Genomic DNA, 22,415 nt, shown 5'->3' on the forward strand with positions numbered 1-22,415 from the left:
TCTTTGGGTCCCGGGGGAAGGGAACCCTGGAGTTCTGGGAGCCTCTTCCGAGCCCTGCTCTGCCGCTGCCTTGCCAGGTTCCAGATGCCTGAGTCCAACTGCTCGCTGAGCTTCTCTACCAATGTCTGATCTCGGTAATGGCCCAACCAGCTACCCAGTTGCTCGAGCCCTGGCAACTGTCCTTGATTCCTCCCTCCCCTGCAAACCAAAAGCGAGTCCTGTCTGTTCGATCACCATGATACCCCTTGAATCTACTTCCTAACCCAAGCCTTCATTTGAAAATAATCGGTGGGCTTGCTTTCTAGCATGGTTTTACATTTACAGAAGTGAGCAGATAGTACAGAGTTCCCGTGGACTGCCCCCCGTCCCCCTCAGTTTCCCCTATTAATTTTTTTTTTTTTTTTGCGGTACGCGGGCCTCTCACTGCTGTGGCCTCTCCCATCGCGGAGCACAGGCTCCGGACGCGCAGGCTCAGCGGCCATGGCTCACGGGCCCAGCCGCTCCGCAGCATGTGGGATCTTCCCGGACCGGGACACGAACCCGCGTCCCCTGCATCGGCAGGCGGACTCTCAACCACTGCGCCACCCGGGAAGCCTCTCCTATTAATATTTTGTATCAAGTGTTAACATGTGTTTGAGCCAAGATTGATACATTGTTAACTACAGTCCACAGTTACATTTCCCTCTGCGTTGTACACTCCCGTGAGTTTTGACGAATGCATAATGTCATTTCATGCAGCCTGTAAGCCCTCTGTTTTTCATAGCTTCAATTCTAACCCTAAAATTGGCTCCTGTGCCTTTCATCACTGCCATTCCCTCTGGCTGCAGCGCCATTGTTTGCTGCTCCTCATCCCTGGGCGGGCCGCCTGGGCCGCCCACCTCCCAGCGGAGCTCAGCACTCCTTAGCTGTCACTGTACCTTGTGCGCCTGCTGCCGCAGACGGCACACTGCTCCTCTGCTACGCAGAATGATTTGCTACGGAGCTCCATCCGCTCTCTGGCTGGCGCCTGCCACGTGACCAACTAACAGCCGGTACGCTAGTGAGCGGGCCGGAAATAGGAAGATGCGCCTGCGCGCGCCCGCTAACGCGCGGGCTGGCGGGGGGAGGGAGGCTGTGTTCTGATTGGCTCAAATCGCGGCCTTGCTGTCGGAGGCGGAGCCTCGCCCCGCCCTCCGCTCCTGGCTTCAGTCCCTTTCGGTTCGCAAGCCGCGCCGGGCTTCGTTCCCAGGCTCTGATTGGTACGGCGGCGGCGGGGCTGGGCTCCGCGCGGCGGGCGGGGCGGGCGGGGCGGGCGGGGCGGGCAAGGGGGAGAGCATGCGCGCTACATCGGCCGCGCCCCAGCGCTGGCGGGAGGGAGCCCGCGGAGGCTCCCACGGTGCCTTGCGGCACACTCCTTCCTCCCTCGTCGGGCCCGCCCTCTTCTCTCCGCGTCCAGCGTCCCAGGAGGGCCCGTTGACGCTCGGCCGCCCCCAGGCGGTTGGGTTTTCTGGGCGGAGGCGGGAGCTGAGGCGAGGGCGGAGGGCAGAGAGGGGAAGCCGCAGGCCCGACTGACCCTTGGGGCCCAGCACTTTCTCCTTCTCTGCAGGACCCGGCTCTGGGAGGGGCCGCTTCAGTAGCTAGGTGCCGAACAGAGGCTGGAAGGCTGAGGGTGGGAAAAGCAGGAACTCCTGTTCCCTAGCCGTGTGACTGGGGGTGGGCTCTGGGGACGTCTCCCCAGGGGATGAACCTATACACAGAGGTGCACAACCTGGACCCCCCTTGTGAAACTTCTCCTGGAAAGCTCATTTGTGGGAAAATGGGAGTGGCCTCACTGTCCAATTCATGCTCTCATCTGACGTGGACATCTGTTAACAACCTCCCCATTGATCTCTTCTCCCTCTGGTCCATCCTTCACGCAGCAGACCTGACCACGTCAGCCCTGCGGTCACCCCTCAGGACCAAGTGTTCACTCCACTTGTCAACAGGCTTAGCAAGGCCCCGCAGATCTGATCCTGCCCTTCTGCACCATTTAGATTCTTGGAAGGGGAACAATAGAGCTGAGGACAGAGCAAGCAGTTCGGCCTTAAATGCCAAAGAAGCGTCCTAAAAGCCAGGGCTAGTCACTCGAGTTTTGACACCAGTGGCTGAATGGGGCTTCACGTGAGCATTTCTGGAGTCCTAAAGTAAAACGACGAAGGAGAGCATTTGAAAGTAGACGCCGACACCAGTTCAGCCGCAGTTTCCTGCGGGCTTGAGCCCTGTGCCTGGCTCTGCTGAATGGGGGAGGAACTTTGGGCGACCAGTCAGGGCTCAGATAGAGGGCAGGGGGCAAGGTGTGTTGTGTTGGGTTTAGCCGATGAGGGGCATGCCTTCCTGCTGGGGTCTGGCCTGCTCCCAGGCCGAAAAGCCCCAGTGCCCCGTGCACACACTGCACCTTAGAGAAGGGCCTGGTACTGGGGGTGGGGGGCAGGGAACTGAGGAGGTATGTTTTCCCCTTCTGGGCGAGCGAAATGCTCACAGTTGAAAGCCAGGAAGTACCTGCGCAGACTCCCCTCCCTCCCACAGCTGCAGGTCAGGGTCACGTGTGCCCACATTTGCACAGAGCCTGACTTGGACATCCACGCACACACATGCCCGGACCCCTTGCACTAGCGCCTACAGGCCCGCCTCCCCTGGGCACGAGCCCAAAGCCTAACTGCCTTCGCCCCCGTCCCTACCATCTATACCCCAGGGATTTCCCTCCCACCCAACTGAAGACAGTTGTCCAGTCCGGCTGGTCAATTGCTACCTGCATCCTGCCTTCTCAGTATACTGGAGAAAAACCTGTCGGCCTGGCCTGTGACTTCGAGTTGGTAGAGAGGGGTGAAGGGAAACTCCAGCACTCCTGTCTAAGAGAGGCCCCAAGACGCCCCCAGGCTCAGTAAGGCCTTACTCTGAGAGTGAGGGAAGAAGGCTGCCCCTCCCCAGTCCCCTGGGCCTAGGACAGCAGGTGCAAGCTGCCGGGGAAAGGAGGCAGAAGAGTCTCTTCCGGCAGCAGGAAGTGGTAACCACCTATGGGGCAACAAGGCTTGTTCCTCCCCACAGGGCTGAGCAGAAGGGGAACCTTAGCCCAAGCCTGCTCTCTGACCTCCGCCCCCACCCGCTCCCCATGAGGGGGCCTGGAGGGAGTGAAGGCACGTTCTGTTCTCTGGTGCTGACCTCCCTTCCCACCTGGCTCTCCAGGCTCCTTGTGTTTGGGAAGGGTGGGCCCCATCTGATGTCCTGGGGATCTGGGGGAGGCAGGTGACCCAAGGGAGCCCAGGGTCTGGAGCAGCTATGGTGTCACTGCGCACTGGCATTCAGGGCCAATGGCCACGATGTGCAGTCTGGCAGTGGTGACCAGACAGCCTTCTGGAGGCTGGGGGGGAATGGCAGCCAGAGGATGCCAGCTTGCCGGGCACCTTGGGGCTCCCACACCGGCCCTAGCAGCCGAACCTTGGGCACAAGGCTGCCCGGGTGCGCGCCCAGTGCCTGGGGCGAGGCGACGGCAAGGCCCGGCCCCAGTGGCGCGCGCGCGCGCGCGCGCGCACACACACACACACGCACGCACACCCCTCCCCCCCCCCCCCCCCCCGACCCCAGACCCTCTCGAGCAGTGCCAGGCCGCGCCGGCCGCCCCCGCCCCGCCCCGGGAGCCGCGCTGGGGGCGGGGCGGGGCGGGGCCGGCGCAGGCTGCTGGCTGCGGGGGCCTCCGGTCCCAACGCCCGGCCCGCTTGCGGCCGCGTGGGAGCAACGGAGCTCGACGGCGCGGCCGCCCGGCGGCCATGGCCACGCACGGGAAGCTGCGCCGGGAGCGAGGGCCGCAGGCGGACCATGAGGCGCAAGTCAAAGGTGAGAGGGCGCGGGGCGCTCCCGGCCCAGTTCCCTACGGAGACCCCGAAGGTCGTGGGGGAGCTCGAAAAGACCTGGCCGCTGGCCCAGGGCCCGATGCTCTCCCCCAGTGACCTCCGGAGGGGGCTGAGGGAGGGAACCCGCGCCCCCTGCCCGCCTCTCCACGTCCCTTTGGCCGCAACCGCCGCTGTTCCTCCTTCCTTCCACTCTCCCTCGCTCCCTCCCTCCCTTTGGTAGCTGTGTCCTCCTGGGTTCTCCCTGCACCTCACCTAAGGACTCCGAGGAGGGAAGGGGGCACCGAGTGCTCCCCCCAAAGTGGCATTCTAGCCACAGTGAAATGGAGCACCTTGACTTTGCTGACGGGGGTTGGGTAGGGGGTCCGAGAGCTTCGGTGGATGGATTTAGCGATGGCTTTACCCTAAAACCACTCCAGTCCCTGCAGCCCAGTCCCTGTTCCCTCCCTTGGGCGCTGAGGTGGCTCAGAGTTGAAGGCCACTGTCTCTGGGTCAAACCGGCACAGTGTATCTTGGCCTGAGGGATCTTGCGCCCTCTGCAAGAGCAGACCTCTTTGGGTTCTGATAAACACTCTGTGCAAATCGTATGCAAATCAGCTTTGCAAACTCTTAGTCGACTGCTTTTCTGGGTCTTATTCAGGGCGTGGTAACTCGTGCAAAGGGAAGCAGGCAGCGTCCAAGCGCCAGCAGTTTGAGGCTGTAACATTTCTGGTGTCTTCAGATGTGCGACCCTGTATATCAGTCTCAATAGCTCAATTTTACCGATGAAGGAAACCGAAGCTCAGAGAGGAGCAGTGACTTGCTTATGGCCACTCCTATAGGTCCCAGGAGGTGTAATGAAATGAGCCTCGAATGTCCTTCCAGTCCATAGATGGAGATTCCAACGTCATTATCCAATACAAGCAATTTACACCAAAGTATGCTCGAGTCCTCCCCGTCTGGGAAGGGTGGCCTGCTGCCCAGAGCCAGCTTGAGGTGACCGTGCAGGGCCAGTCAGCTCTCCAAGCCTCCCCTGCAACATTCCTCAGATGGAGAGAATGGTCCGCAGCCGCATCCCCCAAATGTCATGCAGCTGAAGGACTTTGGAAACTCTTCAGTCAGCAAATGTGGGTCGTTCCTTCACACTGAAAAAAAATTGGGGTTTCGAGCAAGGCTGTCTTTTAAGTTGTTCCTTGCCTGCTCTGGGTCCCTAATGATTTTAGCTTCTGTTCCCCGTCCCCCCCGCCCCGTGCCCCCACCCCCCCACCCAAAGAAACTTCCTACTATGCTAGAAAAACGGGATCACTGTCTTGACACCCGAAATTCTGAAAGGTCAGCATAGTCGTGGTTTGGGAGGCCATCTTTTCTGCTTTGCTTGTCAGCAGAAGTGAGACCGAATGCCTCACTCACAGGAAGTGTTGTTGAGGCCCAGTCCTGGCTCTGCAATTCAAGCATACGTGGATTCCATCCTTCCTTTTGCTAGATGTTTTGTACGCATCTGTTCTTTGCCAGGCCCTGAACATACAGTGCTGAGCACAGGAGAAGCAATCCCTGCTGTCATACGGCTCACAGGTCTAGTGGGGAGACATACAGTGAACAACCTATCACACAATTCATTTCAATTATGAGGAAAACCACTATAAAGGGAGGGTGCGGATGTCAAGAAAGGGGACAGGAAGAGGGCCAGACCTAGTCTGTGGGGAGGTTGGGAAGGCTTCCCTGATGAGCGCATCCCAGCTGAGATCTGAGAGCTGGACGCCCACTCAGCTGCGAGCCTGGGGAGCCTGGGGAGCTCAGCAGGCACCGGCTCACTGTGCTCAGACCCTGCCGACTCAACGTCTGCCTGACGCCAGGCCCGAATCCCAGCCCAGGCTTGGCTGCACCGAACAGAAGAAATGAAACGGTTTGGTGTGCTGGCCCGTTGAGCACTGTTCGCTTGTAATAGGTCCCCAGCGAACTGTCGCTCCACGAGGAAGGGGCAGACGCCAGAGGAGAGTGAGGCAAGCCGGGACATCTCAGATCTTTCTTGGAATGAAATGAAATTTACTTTTATCCCCAAACTGTTACCCTGATTTAATGAAGACTCTCCTGATTTCAAGTGGCCTGGCCTCGGACGGTGTAAGGAGACTGCACTGGTTTCACCTTCAGGAAGCAGTCCTCGCCCAGGCTTCCATTTACCCAGCTTGACCCCTTGGTGGAAAGAGAGCGCTCTCGTTCAGTCACTGCGGTGCAAGCGCGGGGTGGGGATGGTGGCCCCTGGGCCTGTCACTGATCTAGTCCTACGGTGGAGGACGGTGGAGGGGCCGAGGGATGGGTGATGCAAGAGCCACATCTGGGGCGCCTGGAGTCAGGGAGAGGGACCCAGGGGCTGAGAGTAGGAAGGGGACGTTCTCGAAAGGGAAATCAGAGGAGGAGACATGGATGCCGAGCAGGCAGGACCCATGGAGGCTGCCACGTGCCCCACAGCCCGTGGGACGCCACTGGCGGGACAGAAATCCACATGGCACCAGTACTGAGCTGTTCACCGCAGAGTTCTTTCCGACAGCCACCCTGGGTCCTGCCACTGCCCACCTCCTCCCAGGCTGGCTGTCTGGTCCAAGCCCCTGACTGTCTTGCCTGGACTGGTGCGGTAGCTGCCACCTGGGCTGGGCACGTTTCCTCCGTCACCTGACCTCTGCCCTGGCTCCCCACGGCAGCCTGAGGGGCCCTGAGTGCGAAGCCGGACCCTCGTGGCTCCGCTGCTGTGGCTCCCCTCTCCCTCGGCGTCCAGCGGGGAGTCCTCCCCAACCACGGGCCTTGGCCATCTCTCCCCTCCCCTCGCCTGCGCAGCTCTCTCCAGCCACGCTGGCTCCACGGCCCCTCTGTTGCTTCCTTCAGCTCTCTGTTCCAGTGTTGCTTGTTCCTGACCACCTCCCGCTCTGTGCTGTCTTCTCAGTGCCACTTGTTCCGACACGTTCTAGCGCGTGCCTGTCCCCCTGCTGTGTCCCCAGGAGGGTGGGCACCGTGTCTCCATGTCTAGACTGACTGGGTGCATAACCAACATTATGCTGAATGAAGGAGTCATTTAACGTCCCTTTTTTGGACAGCAATTAGTAAGTGGTGACCCGCTTGCCAGAAGCCGAGACAGTGCGTTATGTCCCCGGGATGCCCAGGGCTCGCCAGTGGGTTGCTTAAGATCCTCATTCAGGCGGTTCTTTGCTTTAGGTCTGTGTGGGGAAAGTTGCCAAATCAAGTCAGCGATAAGGTGTCAGAAGCCAGCAGTGTGGGGAGCGGGGTGTGGCCCTCTCTGCCCGGAGGTGGGTAGTGAGGAGTCGGTACTGGGAACAGCAAACAGGCCAGTTGCCTCAGTCCTGTCACTGGTCAGCCTCCACCAGCTGGTCTGGCCCTCCCACTGGCGCTACCCTTTCTCCCTGGGGCTGAGGGCAGGGTTTCCAGCCAGCGAGGCCGCAAGTTCACTGCAGGTTTGGCAGAGCGCCGTGGCCACCCCGCGCCTGCGCAGCCCCGTGTGTCTCTGTGTTTGCGGGGGCGGCCACCCTGCCTGGGGTCCTGGGCACCCAAAGGTCAGGAAGTGGCAGGGAAACCGGGGAGTCATGGGAAGCCCAAGTGCCAGGTGCTCTCCCACCATCCCAACCTGCTCCGAGCCTCCGGGACCCTCCACGCTCCCTCTCGCCCCTGCCCCTTCGCAGGGCTCTGCCCTCTGCCTGGAAGGGCCTTTCCGTTCTTCCTTCCCGGCTGGTTCCCTTCAGCCTCACCTCAGAGGTCCCCTTCCTCAGGCCCGCCCCGAGCCGGCTGGACGGCAGACCTCCCGCAGCGCCGGGCCGGCCTCCCGCCCCCTCGGCTCTGCGCTCACTCCACTCGGCGGTGGGTCCACTGCCCCAGCCTGAGCTGCGTTGTACCCCCCCCGCCCCGCCCCTACAGAGATGCGCTGGCAGCTGGGCGAGCAGCTGCGCTGCCTGGAGCTGCAGGGCGAGCTGCGGCGGGAGCTGCTGCAGGAGCTGGCCGAGTTCATGCGGCGCCGCGCCGAGGTGGAGCTGGAGTACTCGCGGGGCCTGGACAAGCTGGTTGAGCGCTTCTCTGGCCGCGCAGGCCGCCTGGGGGGTGGCAGCCGGGAGCACCAGAGCTTCCGGTGGGTCCTGGGGACTGGCCGGTGGGACGACTGCAGCAGGGCCTGAGGCCCCGCTCCCCGTCGGTCTGAGTGCCCGTCTCCCCCAGGAAGGAGCCGTCCCTCCTGTCGCCCTTACACTGCTGGGCCGTGTTGCTGCAGCAGACGCGGCAGCAGAGCCGCGAGAGCGCGGCCCTCAGCGACATGCTGGGTGGGCCCCTGGCCCAGCGCCTGAGTCACATCGCGGAGGATGTTGGGCGCATAGTCAAGAAGGCAAGGCCCCTGCCCTGGGCACGGGATGCTGGATGGCCTCAAGATCTAGCGAGGGCAGCCCGTGGGTGCCCGATGCAGAGGTGTCACGGCTGGGAGGGCCCAGGAGGCCGGGGGGCGTCGGGCAGAGGGGAGCCAAGCTGAGGGCTGGCCGCCGCTGCAGGATGGAGGTGGGTGTTGCACTGGGGCAGGACTGTGCTCAACTCCCCTCCCCCGCAGAGTAAGGATCTGGAGCAACAGCTGCAGGAGGAGCTCCTGGAGGTGGTGTCAGAGCTTCAGACGGTGAGAGCGCCGCAGGGCCTGTCCGAATCAGAGGGAGGCCATCACCTCACATCTCCCCGAGCCAGGCTCAAGGAGAGACCTGGGTTTCGAGGACCACAAGCTCGGCCCTCTCTCCCTGCTCTGGGCACTGGGTGGTTGGGCAGAGCGCTCAGTTCCGAGTCCCGGATGGGCTGGGATGGGGAGGGTGAGGGCTGGCTGCGGCCGTGGCCTTGAGCAGGACTGCCTGGCCTTGGGTCTCCTTGCAGGCCAAGAAGACATACCAGGTGTACCACATGGAGAGCGTGAATGCCGAGGCCAAGCTCCGGGAAGCCGAGCGGCAGGAGGAGAAGCGGGCGTGCCGAAGTGCCGGCACCGAGGCAGGGCCCCTCCGCAAGGGCTCCCTCAAGAAGGGAGGGCGGCTGGTGGAGAAGGTGGGCCTGGGGGGCAGCCGTCTGTGTCCGGAGGCTCTGGCTCCTGGGCTTTGTCCTTCCGAGTCCCGGCCCTGCAGGGAGGTGGTGTGCAGCAGGAAGGCGGGGCTGGCTCTGGAGGGCTCCCCAAGCTGGGGTGGTAAACAGAGCGGGCAGGAGAAGAGCCACTAGGCCCGGGACAGCCCGCACGCTCCTAGCTGGTCTCCCCCACCAAGCCCCGCTGGGCAAAGAGAAATCTGCTGCCGGAAGCCTGGGGGCCCTTCCACCCACCCGTCCTTGCCTCACGCAGTGCTGTGAGATTGCAGACAAGCGAGCGGACGTGTCGAATGGGTGACTGAGTGACAGGAGGGGAGGAGGAATGTTTGAGGCGGTCCCTGAAGAGAGGATGGGGACGCTGAGGCTGCCAGGGTTGCGGAGGGAGGACATCATGACTTCGGGACCAAGTTGTTTGAGGGACCTGGTGGGACAGCGGGTGTAGCTGTCCGCGTGGGGAAGGGAGGGGAGAGAGCATGTGTCGCGGGTGAGGGCTACATGGGAGGCGGAGCTGGGGCCGCGTGGGTGATCCTGGGGCTTGTGTGGTCCTGAGCAGCGCCATGCCAAGTTCTTGGAGCACAAACTCAAGTGCACAAAGGCACGCAACGAGTACCTGCTCAGCCTGGCCAGCGTCAACGCCGCTGTCAACAACTACTACGTGCGTGACGTCCTGGACCTCATGGACGTGAGTGCTGGCGGGCAGGCGGGGCCGGGCGCCTGTGTGCCGAGCCTGCCCGAGCCGTGTCCTCGCTTGTCCCCCAGTGCTGTGACACGGGATTCCACCTGGCCCTGGGGCAGGTGCTCCGGAGCTACACGGCCGCCGAGAGCCGCACCCAGGCCTCCCAGCTACAGGGCCTGGGCAGCCTGGAGGAGGTGGTGGAAGCCCTAGACCCTCCAGGGGACAAGGCCAAGGTGCTGGAGGTGCACGCAGCAGCCTTCTGTCCCCCGCTGCGTTTCGACTACCAGCCCCACGAAGGAGATGAGGTGAGGGTCTCTGCCCGCCCCTTCAGGCAAATGCTTCATTGTGATGGTAGCTTGTTTCTCAGACCCTCCTTCAGTGGCCTCAAGACAAATGAGGCTCTGCGGTTTCCGGACTTGCGTTTGGAGCCAGCAGACCTCCGCGGCTCACTTCTGCGGCTCAGGCGAAGGACGCGCACACACACCCACGCCCCCCGCAAGGGCAAACAGCCAGGATGCCACTGGTTTTGAGGCCAGCTGGCGGGTGGTATATAGCTGTCCGTATACTCTTTTTTCGACGGTTCTATGTACCTTAGACGTTTCATAATGCAAACTTGCGGGGAGAGAAACCATGCAAACAGTAACTTATAACTAGGCATCTTTTTTCTTTCTTTCTTTTGGGCCGCACCACACGGCTTGTGGGATCTGAGTTCCCCGACCAGGGATCAAACCTGTGCCCCCTGCAGTGGAAGCTCAGAGCCCTAACCACTGGACCGCCAGGGAAGTCCCCACTAGGCATTTTTAAATGCACCTCCGAGCTATTCTTTTGTTTACCAGTTTATCCTCGTGAACATTGTGCAGGGGCTGGGGTTACGCTGAGCTTTTACTTATTTAATATGTATTTTGACCAAAGTCGTATCGGAAGTCAAACGTTACTCAAGGCGTCCAATGGCACACAGCCCTTCTCTGACTCACCTGTTCCGTCCCTGATTCCCACTCCCCAGACGCAACCCCTTCCCCATCTTCTAGCTGCTGCTTCTGCTGCAAGCAACGCGGCAGGTGCTGCTAGCGCTTCTGCGCTTCCAGAGGCCCTACCGGCCTCCTTCGTGGCTGACTAGGGCTCCTCCCCACATCACCACCTCCCAGTGCTGTCGTCTCCGTCTTCCCCTCACACCAGGTGATCTCTTCTCTTCAGAGCTCTGCCCTGGAGCCGTCCAGTCCCGGCTTGCAGGCCTGTGAAGTCCAGGACCTCCCTGCCCCATCGTCCTGAGCATTCCTGCCATTCTCTCCTGCGTTGGACCGTCTGTGTCCCAGATCCTGTGTCTTTCTCTTTTTTGGTTTATTACCCTTGTTTGTGTGGACATCTTTCCCCATACTTTCCTGACTTCGAAAGTCTGAAAAAATGTCTGTATTCTTTTTTTGTTTTGGGTTTTTTTTTTTTGCGGTACGCGGGCTTCTCACTGCTGTGGCCTCTCCCGTTGCGGAGCACAGGCTCCGGACGCGCAGGCTCAGCGGCCATGGCTCACGGGCCCAGCCACTCCACGGCATGTGGGATCCTCCCAGACCGGGGCACGAACCCGTGTCCCCTGCATCGGCAGGCGGACTCTCAGCCACTGCGCCACCAGGGAAGCCCCAAATGTCTGTATTCTATCCTTGAAATTGATTGGTAGTGTAGCTGGGTATAGAATTCAAGGTTGTAGGTGAGAAGTGCAATGCCATTCTGATTTCTGGACTGTTGCACGTGACCTGCAGTTTGTCTCCCTGAAGCCTTTAGGATGGACTCTTTCCCTCGTGTAAGGTTTTATGATGATGTGCCTTGGGGATCCGTTTCCTTCATGGTGCTGGGCACCCAGTGGGCCTCGTCACTATGCAAACCTGTGTCTCAAGGTTTTGAGCTCATATTATTCCTTTGGTAATTTCCTTCCCTTAATTTTCTTTTCTCTTCCTTTCACGAATTCTTGTAACTTGATGTTGAACACCATGGATTGACAGTCTAAGTTCCTTATCTTTTTTTTTAATATAAATTTATTTATTTATTTTTGGCTGCGTTGGGTCTTCGTTGCTGCGCGCGGACTTTCTCTAGGTGCGGCGAGTGGGGGCTACTCTTTGTTGAGGTGTGCGGGCTTCTCATTGTGGTGGCTTTTCTTGCTGAGGAGCACGGGCCGTAGGCGCGTGGGCTTCAGTAGTTGCAGCACGCGGGCTCAGTAGTTGTGGCTCGCGGGCTCTAGAGCGCAGGCTCAGTAGTTGTGGTGCACGGGCTTAGCTGCTCCGCGGCATGTGGGATCTTCCTGGACTAGGGCTCAAACCCGTTTCCCCTGCATTGGCAGGCAGATTCTCAACTACTGCACCACCAGGGAAGCCCTGATTTCCTTATCTTTTATCTTTCCTATTTCTCATCGCTATACCTCTTCATTCTGCTTTCTTAGATATTTTTTCGACTATTTCTTCCTGCCCCTTGTTGAAATTTTTTTTAATTTACTTTCATATTTTTTTGTTTTTAAGAGTTTTGGTTTGTTTTCCAAATTCCTATTTAAAATAGCCCTTTCTTCTTGTTTCATGGATACAGTATCTTCTCAAATCTTTCTGAAATGTTCATTCCTTTTCTTGACATTTTCCCCCGGTTCCCTGCCTTTTCACTGTTTTCTTGCTTTGATCGATGTCTTCCACTTTAGCGCTCTCCCTCAAATGGCTGCCGGTTCTTGGCCGTCAGTTCATATTTCAGAGGAGGCACTGAAGAGAGGTGCCTTACGTATCTGATGTGTGTGAGCAGAGCTTGTCAGCAGTGGGTTTCCCCCCAGGGTGGCTGGGCAGGGACTCCGATCATTGCTGTGAGGGACACCCACATCACGGGGAGCTGGGGGTGTCTCGGTAAGAGGGTGCTAGAAAGGACTCCGAGGACTTGGGCAAGGGTTAGGGGACTTGGGGGAGGGGCCTGGCGCTGGCTTGGATGCTGTCAGGAAACAGGGGTAACTCTGACAGGGTGTCTTAATAAATCTTATTGAGAAGACGGGGCAGGGGTGGCTAAAGGGAGGCTAGAGCTGTCATCAGTGAGGAAGGAACCGTCCCTCACACTAGCTGGGACGTGCGGAGGTTTGCTCATTTTTGTGCCTTGGACAAGGTTTTTGCTTTGGTCTGTGCTCAGACACGCTGATGACTTTTTTTTATCTTCAGCCGTCATGGCCACAGTGGCTTTGTCTGACGTTGATGCTCTGTGACATTCCTTATGTCCAACAGGCCCACACTGAGGCACAGCTCTGAGCTCCTGGCCAGCCCCAGATGGCGGCGGCTGCTGTGTTCTCTCTCATCAGTAGGGACTTTCGTCCCCTTCCTCAGCAGTGACTAGTGTCCCTGAGTCCAGAACCCCTCTGATTTATCCTTTCCAGAGAGTCAATTTCTGGTTTTCTGCCCATTATGTGGGCTTGAGGGGGTGGGTCTTCTAATGTCAGTGTTTTCTAGGGCCTGGATAGAAATTTTATAATCGTGGTAAAATACACATAAGACTCACCGTTTTGTCCGTTTAAGTGCACAGTTCAGTGGCATGAAACACCTTCACATTGTTGTGCAGCCATCACCACCGTCCGTTCCCCAGAACTTTTTCATCTTCCCCAATGGAAAATCTGTCCCCATTAGACACTAACTCCCCCCCCCCAGCCCATGGCCCCCAGCATCTACTCTCTGTCTCTAGGAATCTGGCTACTCCAGGCGCCTCCTACAAGTAGAATCATGTCCTATTTGTCCTTTTGTGACAAAAGGCTTGTTGCGCTGAGGATAACGTCCTCAGGGTTCACCCATGTTGAAGCATGTGTGAGAATTTCCTCCCTTTTTGTGGCTGAATAACGTTCCATTGTATGGAGAGACCGCACTTTGCTTGTCTTTTCATCAGCTGCTGGACGCTTGGGTTGCTTCTTCCTTTGGGCTGTGAGGAGTAGCGCTGCGGGGAACGGCCGTGCGCAAGTCTCTATGCGTGCGGGTGTGCGCCTTCCCCTTGGGAAGGTGTCCTTGCCACGCTTCAGATCTGGCTGTACGCAGCGTCAAGGCTGGTGATCCTGTGCATCGGCGGCCAAGGCAGCGAAATGGGCCCCAGAGACCTCGGGCGTGGCCCTCAGCCGCCTGGATGCTGCCCTCTGCAGGTGGCTGAGATCCGGGTTGAGATGGAGCTGCGGGACGAGATTCTGCCCAGAGCCCACAATATCCGGAGCCGCCTGGACCGACAAACCATCGAGACAGAGGAGGTATGGGTGACCCGGCCTGCCCTCCCCCTGCCTTCTGACTTGGACTCCCTGTCCCTCACCTGTCCCCACTTCTTCCCCAGGTAAACAAGACGCTGAAGGCCACCCTGCAGGCCCTGCTGGAGGTGGTGGCGTCGGAAGATGGGGACATGCTCGAGTCCTTCCAGGCCAGCCCCTCCACCGAGTCCCTCAAGTCCACCAGCTCGGACCCAGGGGTTCGGCAGGCCAGCCGGAGGCGGGGGCAGCAGCAGGAGACCGAGACCTTCTACATCACGGTGGGGAGGCGGGGCCAGGAGGGCGGGGGGCCGGGGAGGCCCAGAGCTAGGACTAAAGCCTTGGACTCTTCCTGGGGCTTCCTAGAAACTCCAGGAGTACCTGAGTGGACGGAGCATCCTCGCCAAGCTGCAGGCCAAGCATGAGAAGCTGCAGGAGGCCATTCAGCGAGGTGGGCCCCGCTCCTGGCCCCCTGAGCCCCTGCCTCGCCACCCCCAGGGCCGGGAGCGGCCGCAGCTTGGCTCTCCTCCTGGGTCCTCCACCCGGCCCACGTGCTCTCCTCCCAGGGAGGGTGCTTGGCACGCAGGGAATAAGCCAGCGAGGATCCCGGCCCCTATCCCGCCTTTTGTCCTGTGACCGCCCTGGGCCTTCAGGTGCCCTCTCCCTCTGCGGGGTGTTGAGGAACCTCCCAGCCCGAGAGACACACCAACGTTTTCTCCTCCCCAGGTGACAAGGAAGAGCGGGAGGTGTCTCGGTGAGTCCTTCGTGAAGGACCAGCTTGTCCTGAGGAGCTGTGGGGTCCCCACCTCCCCTCTCTTTGGGACCCGGCTCTGTTGCTCGTCCTTCGGTGGCCTGTTTCCCACTTTGCCCAGTGGGTTCTGGAATAGCTCACGAGCTCCAGCATGCTGTTTGGCTGGGCCAGGGTGTCGGGGCAGCCTAGTCTCCACACCCACTCCCCTCAGAGCCAGCTCCTGTTCACGACAGGACCCAGTACACACAGAGAAAACTCCAGAAGAGCCGCCTTCCCCGCCCCAGCTCCCAGTATAACCAGAAGCTCTTTGGGGGAGACATGGAGAAGTTTATCCAGGTACTTGCTTTGTGTCACCCGCCAACCAAGTGCGGGCCCCTCCCCGCTTCTGCTCTCCCTCCAGCCCCGGGGGCTGCCTGTGAACCCAGTAACCTCCGCCCCGGCCACCGGTCTCCTCCTGGGTGGGCCTTTGTCGGGCCTGCACTGGTCAGAGGGCACATCCCTAACTAGTAACGGAAAGCCTCGGGTGGCAGCGATTTTAGGGCTAAGGAGTTGAGTTAACAGAAGCAAGAGTGTCCACGGGCCCCACTTCTGGGTTACGAGAGAGGAAGTAAGGGAAGCAAGAAGGATCAGAAAAGAAGAAATCACACTGTTATTTGCAGGATGTGATTCTGTATGTCACGGTTCAAAAGAATCAACAGATTATTTAAGTGAACAAATTTTGGGTTTCACGATGTTACTTGATTCGAGGTCGACATACGGAGTTCGATGGCATTTCCACATGCCAGCAATAAACAGTTAGCAGGTAAAACGTAAGGCGTGGCCCGAGACGGCACCAGGGATGTCGGACACCTGGGCATGCATCTCGCAGGCCTTACTGCTGACCGCATAACGCATTAAGAGAAAATAAAAGCGAGTGAGTGGTGAGGCAGGACGTGCTGTGTCCACAGTGGAGGGAACACCCTCTCTGTCCCTGTCCCCAGAGCTCGGGCCAGTCCGTGCCCCTGGTGGTGGAGAGCTGCATCCGCTTCATTAACCTCAACGGTGAGTAAGACCTGGGCCCTCCTGCCGCTGGCCTGGCACCCGATCCTGCGCCCACCGGCTCTCCGTCCTCCCGCAGGCCTGCAGCACGAGGGCATCTTCCGGGTGTCGGGCGCCCAGCCCCGGGTCTCGGAGATCCGTGACGCTTTTGAGAGAGGTGGGGACCAGCGGGGCCGGGGGTGAGGATGGGGGTGGGTGGAAGAGCCAGTGCCATCCGCCTTCTCGCCCCCTGCGCCACCGTGTCGCCCTCAGGAGAGGACCCACTGGTGGAGGGCTGCACCGCCCATGACCTGGACTCGGTGGCAGGTGTGCTGAAGCTCTACTTCCGGAGCCTGCAGCCTCCGATATTCCCCCCGGAGCTGTTCAGGGAGCTGCTGGCTTCTGCGGGTGAGGCGGGGGTCTGAGGCGGGCCCTGGGGGGGGGGCCCTCCCCGCTGGCCTCCACGGCTGCGCTCACGCCTTCTCTCCGGGGCACTGGCCTCGGCCGCAGAAGCGGAGGCCGCGGCGGAGTGGGTGGAGCATGTGAGCCGCCTCCTGGCCCGGCTGCCCGCACCGGTGCTCGTGGTCCTGCGCTACCTCTTCGCCTTCCTCAACCAGTGAGTACCTCTCGGCGCGGGGGGAGGGGGGGCGAGGGCGGCTCAGGGGTGGCTCTAGCCAGCTGCTAGTGGGGGTGAGGGGACACCGGGCCGAGAACTCCCTGCCTGTGACCCACCTGTGCCCCCAGCCTGGCCCAGTACAGCGATGAGAACATGATGGATGCCTACAACCTGGCCGTGTGCTTCGGGCCGACGCTGCTGCCCGTACCCGCCGGGCAGGACCCGGTGGCCTTGCAGGGCCGGGTGAACCAGCTGGTGCAGACGGTCATTGTGCAGCCCTCGCGGGTCTTCCCGCCCCTGGCCCAGCTGCCCGGCCCTGTCTATGAGAAGTGCATGGCGCCGCCTTCTGCCAGCTGCCTGGGGTAGGCTCTTCGTGCTGCCGGGAGGGAGGTCCGGCAGACGGGCGATCCCTCGTGCGCTCATCCGCCTTGCTCTGCTCTGCACTGCAGGGATGCCCAGCTGGAGGGCCCGGCGGGGGAGAACGAGCCGGAGCCGGAGCCGGAGCCAGAGCCAGAGGCTGGGAGCCTGGCCCCGGAGGACGGTGAGGGGGCCGGGAAGGAGTGCCCCACCCTGTCCCCGCCCTGGATGCCCACTCCACCCCTCCCCCACACTGGGGTCCCCTCTCTTCCCTAGACCCGGAGGGGGTTGTGGAGGCCGTGGCCTGCTTTGCCTACACGGGCCGCACGGCCCAGGAGCTGACCTTCCAGCGGGGGGACGTGCTGCGGCTGCACGAGCGGGCCTCAGGCGACTGGTGGCGGGGCGAGCACGCCGGGGCCCGGGGACTCATCCCCCATAAGTACATCACGTTGCCGGCGGGGTGAGTGAGTGAAGTTGGGGCCCTTCCTGGGAGGCTGTCCTTTCACCCGGGCTTCTTGCCCTTCCCCCGCCCCGAGTTCCCGCTTCCGTAGGCCCGGGGTGGCCCAGAGTGCGCCTTTCTGACCACTTCTGGCCAGCGCTGAGCCCTCTGGCCCCCAGACCCCAAGCCCAGAATGAGCGTTCTAACAGGCGGTCTTGTCTCTCTGGCGCCAGGGCAGAGAAGCTTGCTGTGGGCCAGGGGCTGCCGGCCGCCGGGGAGCTGGTGAGCAGCCCAGAGGCCCTCCCGGCCATGGAGTTTGTCCAGAGGTGAGCAAGGGGAAGACTGCTTCCGGGGGCCCTGCCCGCCCACCCCAGGCTGGAGGAGGTGGAGAGGGACCGGCCTCACTGTTCCCTTTCCCTTGGCCACACCCTGGACTGGGAGAAGCCTCCCCAGGGCCCCCGCCAGGCCCACTGTCTATGCCCTGCAGGCCAGAGCCGTGCACCCAACCCGAGGCCCCTCTCGGCACACCCGGGGGCCCCTCTGGGCACAGACGGCGCTGCTTGGTCCCAGCATCCCCGGAGCGACATGTGGAGGTGGATAAGGTGAGAGCTGGGAATGGCCGTGTGGCAAGTGGGGGGCACCTCTCAGGGATGGGTCTCTGCTTCCCCTTATGAACCGGACTCTTCCCTCCCAAGGTTCAAGTCTGACCTTCCTGACCTCAGACCAGCCGGTGGAGCCCAGCCTAGGGAGGGGCAGGCCGGCAAGGGTGTGAATGCAGTGGGGAGGGACGGGCCTGGAGGCAGGGTAGAAGGGAAGGGGACCTGGGGCTCTCACATTTGGGCTTCATGTTCGGTTCCTGAGTGGGACGCAGTGAGTGGGACAGGCTTCAAGGCTGGCATCTAGAGCCAGACTAGGTGAAAGGTGGTGATGTGGCAGGCGCTTGGCGAGCCAGGGAGGATGAAAGGGGCAGGTGGACAAGAGGCTGAGGGAGGTGGCTGACTGGGGAGCCAGGCGGGGTCGTAGTTCTTGCAGGGGGAGAGAGCGGGTGCTGGATGCGGCCGGGGCCAGGGGTGCAGCCTGGGGACACCCGGCTCCCCTCTGGGCCCAGCGCACCCCACTGTGGGCTCCCAGTGGGCACCGCCGGGCTGAGCCCCGGGAACCGTGTGAGCACTTATCACTACATCTGGGGTCTGTCCAGATAACCCAGGATCGTCTCCCCATCTCCAGATCCTAAACTTATATCTGCAAAGGCCCTATTTCCACACAGGGTCCCAGCCCAGTGCAGGGTGGGGGGCGGGTAGGATGTGCACGTCTCTCCAGGGGCATTTCAGCCCCTCCTCCCTGGGCTGCAGGGGACCACTGGCCCTGGAGGTCCAGGCACGCTGGTGGCCCCCGAAGCCAGGGGATGGTGGCTGTGATCTCAGCCAGGGAGAGAGTGGGAAGAGGAGGGGGACCCGGGGCCCAGCCAGAGGGGCTCCCATTTCAGGGCTGGACTGAGGATTGCTGTCCCCGGAGGAGACGGTGACCGCCACACCAAAAGTGGCAGGAGCGAAACCGGGCAAGGGAGGGGCGACAGCTGCGGGGCCCACGGAGGGGAGGGGCCTGGGGACAGGCGGTGGCCGAGGACTTTGTTTCAGGGGATGGAGGAGTTTGGGCAGCGGAGGGTAGGAGGGCCTCGCTCCTGGGTCAGCAGGCGCCACTGACCTGGGGGTGGGGGACTGGCTGGCCAGGTGGAGGCCGCTCGCACCGACGCCCTGCCTTCCTCTCCTCCCCGCCAGGCCGTGGCGCAGACCATGGACTCTGTGTTTAAGGAGCTCTTGGGGAAGACCGCCGTCCGTCAGGGCCTCGGGCCGGCGTCCACCATCTCCCCTGGCCCTGGGCCCCGCAGCCTGAAGACCGTGGCCTGCGGCCGCCCCGGCAAGAACAAAGGCTTCTCCCGTGGCCCTGGGGCCCCAGCCTCACTCTTGGCCTCCCAGCCCCAGGACCTGGACTCACCCCTCAAGCCGCACTGAGGTGCTACCGGTTCCTCTGCAGGCCCCGCCCCGCCCCAGGCGGCCACGGGGGAGACCGGCCGGGCTCCCCAGGCCCTTTGCTTCTCCCTGGTCCTGTGCAGCATGCTTGCTCGTGACCGTCTGCAGAGAGGAGGACGAGGCCACCCCAGCTCACCCCTGCCTCCCCCGCCCTGGCTCAGGCCCCCTGGGAGGCAGCCGAGGAGGGAGGCTGGGGGCAGCTGGCCGTGAGGGCTTGTCGCTGGTGTCGGGTGCCCGGTGCCCTTGCTCAGCCGAGGGCGCCAGCCTGGTGCTGGCGGCCATTCATAAAGGCCTGTGCATTGACTCCCCGACGCGAGCCAGTTCTCTGTCTCTGTGGGGCTGGGAAGGTGGGTACAGGGCCAGCCTCCTGGCACCCCAAAGATGGCAGGTTGGGAACAGCTTCTGCGGGGGGTTCCTTGGCACAGGGCTGCCTTTGAAGGCCTGCGTGGCGGGTTCTAGAGCTGCTCACGTGTCTGGGTGCGGGAGGGCTCTGAGAATCTTTCCGCGCTGCCCCCGCGCCCACCGTTACCCTGATCCAAGGAGACTCGCCAGGTGGGAAATGAGCTGGAACTTTTATGACGGGGAGAGTCAGAAGGGAGGGCAGAGGGGGACTAGAGAGGCGGGGAAAGGAAGGCCCCCGGCCCCACCCCTTTCTTCCTCCTGGGCCCCCACCCCCCACCCCCCGCTCCCGGGACCTCCGTCAGCCGGCAGGGCAGGCACTGGTTGGGGTGGAAGCCATGCGCCGGCCCTGGACCCTGCAGCCCACCGCCGCAGCCCCTCCCTACACGCGGCGCCAAGGAGCTGACTGCCGGGGCCCCCGCGCGATCGCGGAGCCTGTCCCCGGGCAGGCGGCTGAGCTTCGTGGAGCCTCTGGAAGGAAGGCACCCCTCGTTTCTCAGGAGGAGGTGTCCCTGGCCAGGAAGGAGCTGGCCGTGGCACAGGACTCCTCGTGGGGCCCCAGGCCGGGCGGGGCGCGCGTCCAGGCGCAGCAGAGCAGGCTTCGCAGCTCGGAGGAGACGCTGCGGCTGAAGGAAGCGTAGATCCAGGGGTTGGTACAGCTGTTGAGGCTGGCCAGCAACATGAGCAGCACGAAGGGGGGCCCTGTGTGGTGCAGGGGTCTGGGCTGGGGATGAGGGTGCCCAGGGAAGGCCGCGACCCACGTGCCACCCAGCGGCTAGCAGTGCACATCAGCCCGCGTCCGCTCGGGAGCCCACGGCTGGGGAGGGGAGGGGCCAAGGTGTGCGTGCAGCCAAGCCTGAGCGGCCCCCACGGCTCGAGCCACGGCCACACACCTTCCCGAGGTGCCTCCGGGTCCCACGCTGCCCACAGCTGCACGAGGAAGAAGGGCGCCCAGCACAGCACGTACACTATCACGATCACCAGCGTCATCCTCACGGTCTTGGCCATGGCCGCCGACACCCGGGCTCCCTCGCTGGGACTGCCCGTCCGGCGCCCTCCGCGGCGCCCCCCGGCCCTCTCTGCAGGCCCCGGCGCCAGGCTGGCGTGAATCTCCCGAAAGATGAGCACCTGGCAGGCGGCAATGCCCAGGGCAGGTGCCACGAACACCATCAGGGCGATCCAGGTGACGTAGGCGCGGAGGCCCCAGGGCTCAGCAAAGCGGGCCCAGCAGTCGAGGACACCGCTGCCGTCTCCCACGTCACGCTGGGCGAAGATGAAGACCTGGGGCAGGCTGAGGAGAAGCGAGGAGGCCCAGGCCAGCAGCACCGGCCGGTTCCAGCGAGCTCCGCCTCCATGGCGGTGCGCCAGCATGGGGCGGCAGATGGCGCGGTGGCGGTCCAGCGTCATGGCCAGGATCATGTAGGAGGAGGCGTACATGCCCACCATCTGCAGGTACTTGACAGCCCGGCACAGGGCATCGGGCCCACGGAAGCGGTCGGTGGCGTCCCAGGCCAGCTGGGGCAGCACTTGGAACAGAGCCACGGCCAGGTCGGCCAGGCACAAGTGGCCGATGAAGACGTGCATGGGCGCCCAGTGGCCCCGCCGGCCCCGCCGGCCCCGCCGCACTAGGGCACCCAGCACCAAGCCGTTGCTCAGGGCCACAGCCACGAAGACTGTGGAGAGCAGGGCCAGCTCCGCCTGGGCTAGCAGCGGGTCCCGGGCGTCCAGCGGCTCCTCCTCGCTGCCGTTGCCGGGCGGCGTAGGTTGGGAGAGGGGCCGGGGCACAGCTGGGCAGCGGTGGGGGGAGAGGCCCGAGTTAGGGAGTGTGCTCTGCAGGGGAACCGAGCCCAGGGAGCTTCCCGCTGGTCAGGCAGAGCTGGTGGCCTTCTGCTTCCCTCCAGCCTCCCACTTCCTGGATCCGCATGTGGTGGGGAGGGAAGGGCAGCCCCAGCCCAAGCGAATACATAGGGCCATGCGCTCCCCTCCCCGCACCAGCAGCCCGGAGAAGTGGGTGAAGGAGGTCTCTGAAAGGGGCTTCTTGGCTTCATCCAACCCCGCCCGGCCCACCTGGCTCATCCCAGTGGAGGAAAGGGTGGGGGGATGGGTAGGGACAGTGGCTGGGACCTTACCCGACGTGGTGGACGCCATGACCATGGTGGGGCGGGCAGGAGTCCTGAGCGCCTGGAGGAGACGGGGTGGCGAGCTTAGCCTCCCACCAGAGGGGCCAGCCTGGCTGCCCAGAGTCTCCGGATAGGGGTCCTTAGAGAGCTGCCGGGGTGGTGGGGTGGGGGTGTGTGCGTGCGCGTGCATGTGTGTGTGTGCACGCGCGCATGCGTGAGTGTGTGTGTTCCAGTGATCGGGCACTGGGGGTACATCCTTAGCCTAACCAGGGTTGGTGAGGTCTGGCCCCTGAGAGACATCGACCTCGGAGCCCTGCTACACTCCTCCCAGGACTAGGCAGGGGAAGCTGGAGAGAGGGACAGTCAGACAGATGGACGAACCAAGCCTATGACCTACCTAGGCGGCCCACAAGAAGCGAGGCAGACAGATAGACCCCCCCCCCGCCCTGACAGAGGCCAAGAGAGGTGGCCATCGGAGGGCTGGGGACACGGTGGGAGGGCTGGTATGCCCCCGTGTAGCCCCTTACCTGGCCGGGCTCCCGGGCTCCTGGGCAGCTGGGCGGCAGCGGGCGCAAAGGTGGCCCAGGAGCTCAGATCGGCGCTCCATCGCCTGCCCCGCCCCAACCAGGCCTCTGGGAGTGACCTGCTCAGGAGGGGACTTCCTCCCCCTCCCCCATGAGCCTCCCGCCTCTGCTTCCCTTCCTGGCGACAGCCATCCCAGGGCTCCGTTCTCCCCGCCAAGGGGGAGCCGAGCCCTCCAGAGCTTGGCTTAGCTGCAGCCGGCTATCTGCCACCAGCCGCGCCTGCCCCCACTTCCGCAGGGCCCCCTTTATTAACTCGTGGGGCTGC

General features: G+C 62.4%; 2 protein-coding genes across 8 annotated transcripts; one reads left to right on the forward strand and one right to left on the reverse strand.

Annotated features, from left to right (window-relative positions):
- The first annotated feature begins 3,709 nt into the window (after positions 1-3,709).
- ARHGAP4 (Rho GTPase activating protein 4) lies at positions 3,710-19,351 on the forward strand. Of its 7 annotated transcripts, none has more exons than XM_060138268.1 (22): positions 3,710-3,849; positions 7,761-7,968; positions 8,055-8,217; positions 8,434-8,496; positions 8,742-8,906; positions 9,493-9,621; positions 9,699-9,920; positions 13,745-13,846; positions 13,927-14,118; positions 14,204-14,288; positions 14,564-14,591; positions 14,822-14,924; positions 15,569-15,629; positions 15,706-15,783; positions 15,879-16,013; positions 16,116-16,221; positions 16,350-16,583; positions 16,671-16,762; positions 16,855-17,038; positions 17,251-17,343; positions 17,505-17,619; positions 18,796-19,351. In XM_060138268.1, the coding sequence occupies exons 1-22, from the start codon at positions 3,783-3,785 to the stop codon at positions 19,027-19,029; spliced, it is 2,859 nt and encodes a 952-aa protein (XP_059994251.1). In that variant the 5' UTR covers positions 3,710-3,782; the 3' UTR covers positions 19,030-19,351. The 7 variants fall into 7 exon arrangements, 6 of the variants coding, with proteins under 6 accessions (XP_059994251.1, XP_059994254.1, XP_059994255.1 ...); XM_060138271.1 differs by having other exon boundaries at positions 17,462-17,619; positions 18,796-18,932; XM_060138270.1 differs by lacking the exon at positions 3,710-3,849 and adding an exon at positions 7,051-7,138.
- A 462-nt stretch (positions 19,352-19,813) lies between these two features.
- On the reverse strand, positions 19,814-22,191 carry AVPR2 (arginine vasopressin receptor 2). The gene is made up of 4 exons (XM_060138129.1): positions 22,094-22,191; positions 21,576-21,627; positions 20,340-21,233; positions 19,814-20,148 (listed from the first exon to the last, which is right to left on the reverse strand). The coding sequence occupies exons 2-4, from the start codon at positions 21,598-21,600 to the stop codon at positions 19,943-19,945; spliced, it is 1,125 nt and encodes a 374-aa protein (XP_059994112.1). The 5' UTR covers positions 21,601-21,627; positions 22,094-22,191; the 3' UTR covers positions 19,814-19,942.
- Between the last annotated feature and the right edge of the window lie 224 nt (positions 22,192-22,415).

The sequence above is a fragment of the Lagenorhynchus albirostris genome, chromosome X (assembly GCF_949774975.1).
Source record: "Lagenorhynchus albirostris chromosome X, mLagAlb1.1, whole genome shotgun sequence".
NCBI classification, from domain to species: Eukaryota; Metazoa; Chordata; class Mammalia; order Artiodactyla; family Delphinidae; genus Lagenorhynchus; species Lagenorhynchus albirostris.

What these genes read in the sequence shown, in the direction of transcription:
- AVPR2 (XM_060138129.1), bottom strand. Translation starts at nt 21,600, where the DNA reads ATGGTCATGGCGTCCACCACGTCGG. An exon ending in CATGGCGTCCACCACGTCGG is followed by an intron (nt 21,234 to 21,575) that starts GTAAGGTCCCAG and finishes ACCGCTGCCCAG; the next exon opens with CTGTGCCCCGGCCCCTCTCC. An exon ending in CCCGGAGGCACCTCGGGAAG is followed by an intron (nt 20,149 to 20,339) that starts GTGTGTGGCCGT and finishes TGCACCACACAG; the next exon opens with GGCCCCCCTTCGTGCTGCTC.
- ARHGAP4 (XM_060138268.1), top strand. Translation starts at nt 3,783, where the DNA reads ATGGCCACGCACGGGAAGCTGCGCCGGGAGCGAGGGCCGCAGGCGGAC. An exon ending in AAACCATCGAGACAGAGGAG is followed by an intron (nt 13,847 to 13,926) that starts GTATGGGTGACC and finishes CTTCTTCCCCAG; the next exon opens with GTAAACAAGACGCTGAAGGC. An exon ending in GACATGTGGAGGTGGATAAG is followed by an intron (nt 17,620 to 18,795) that starts GTGAGAGCTGGG and finishes CCTCCCCGCCAG; the next exon opens with GCCGTGGCGCAGACCATGGA.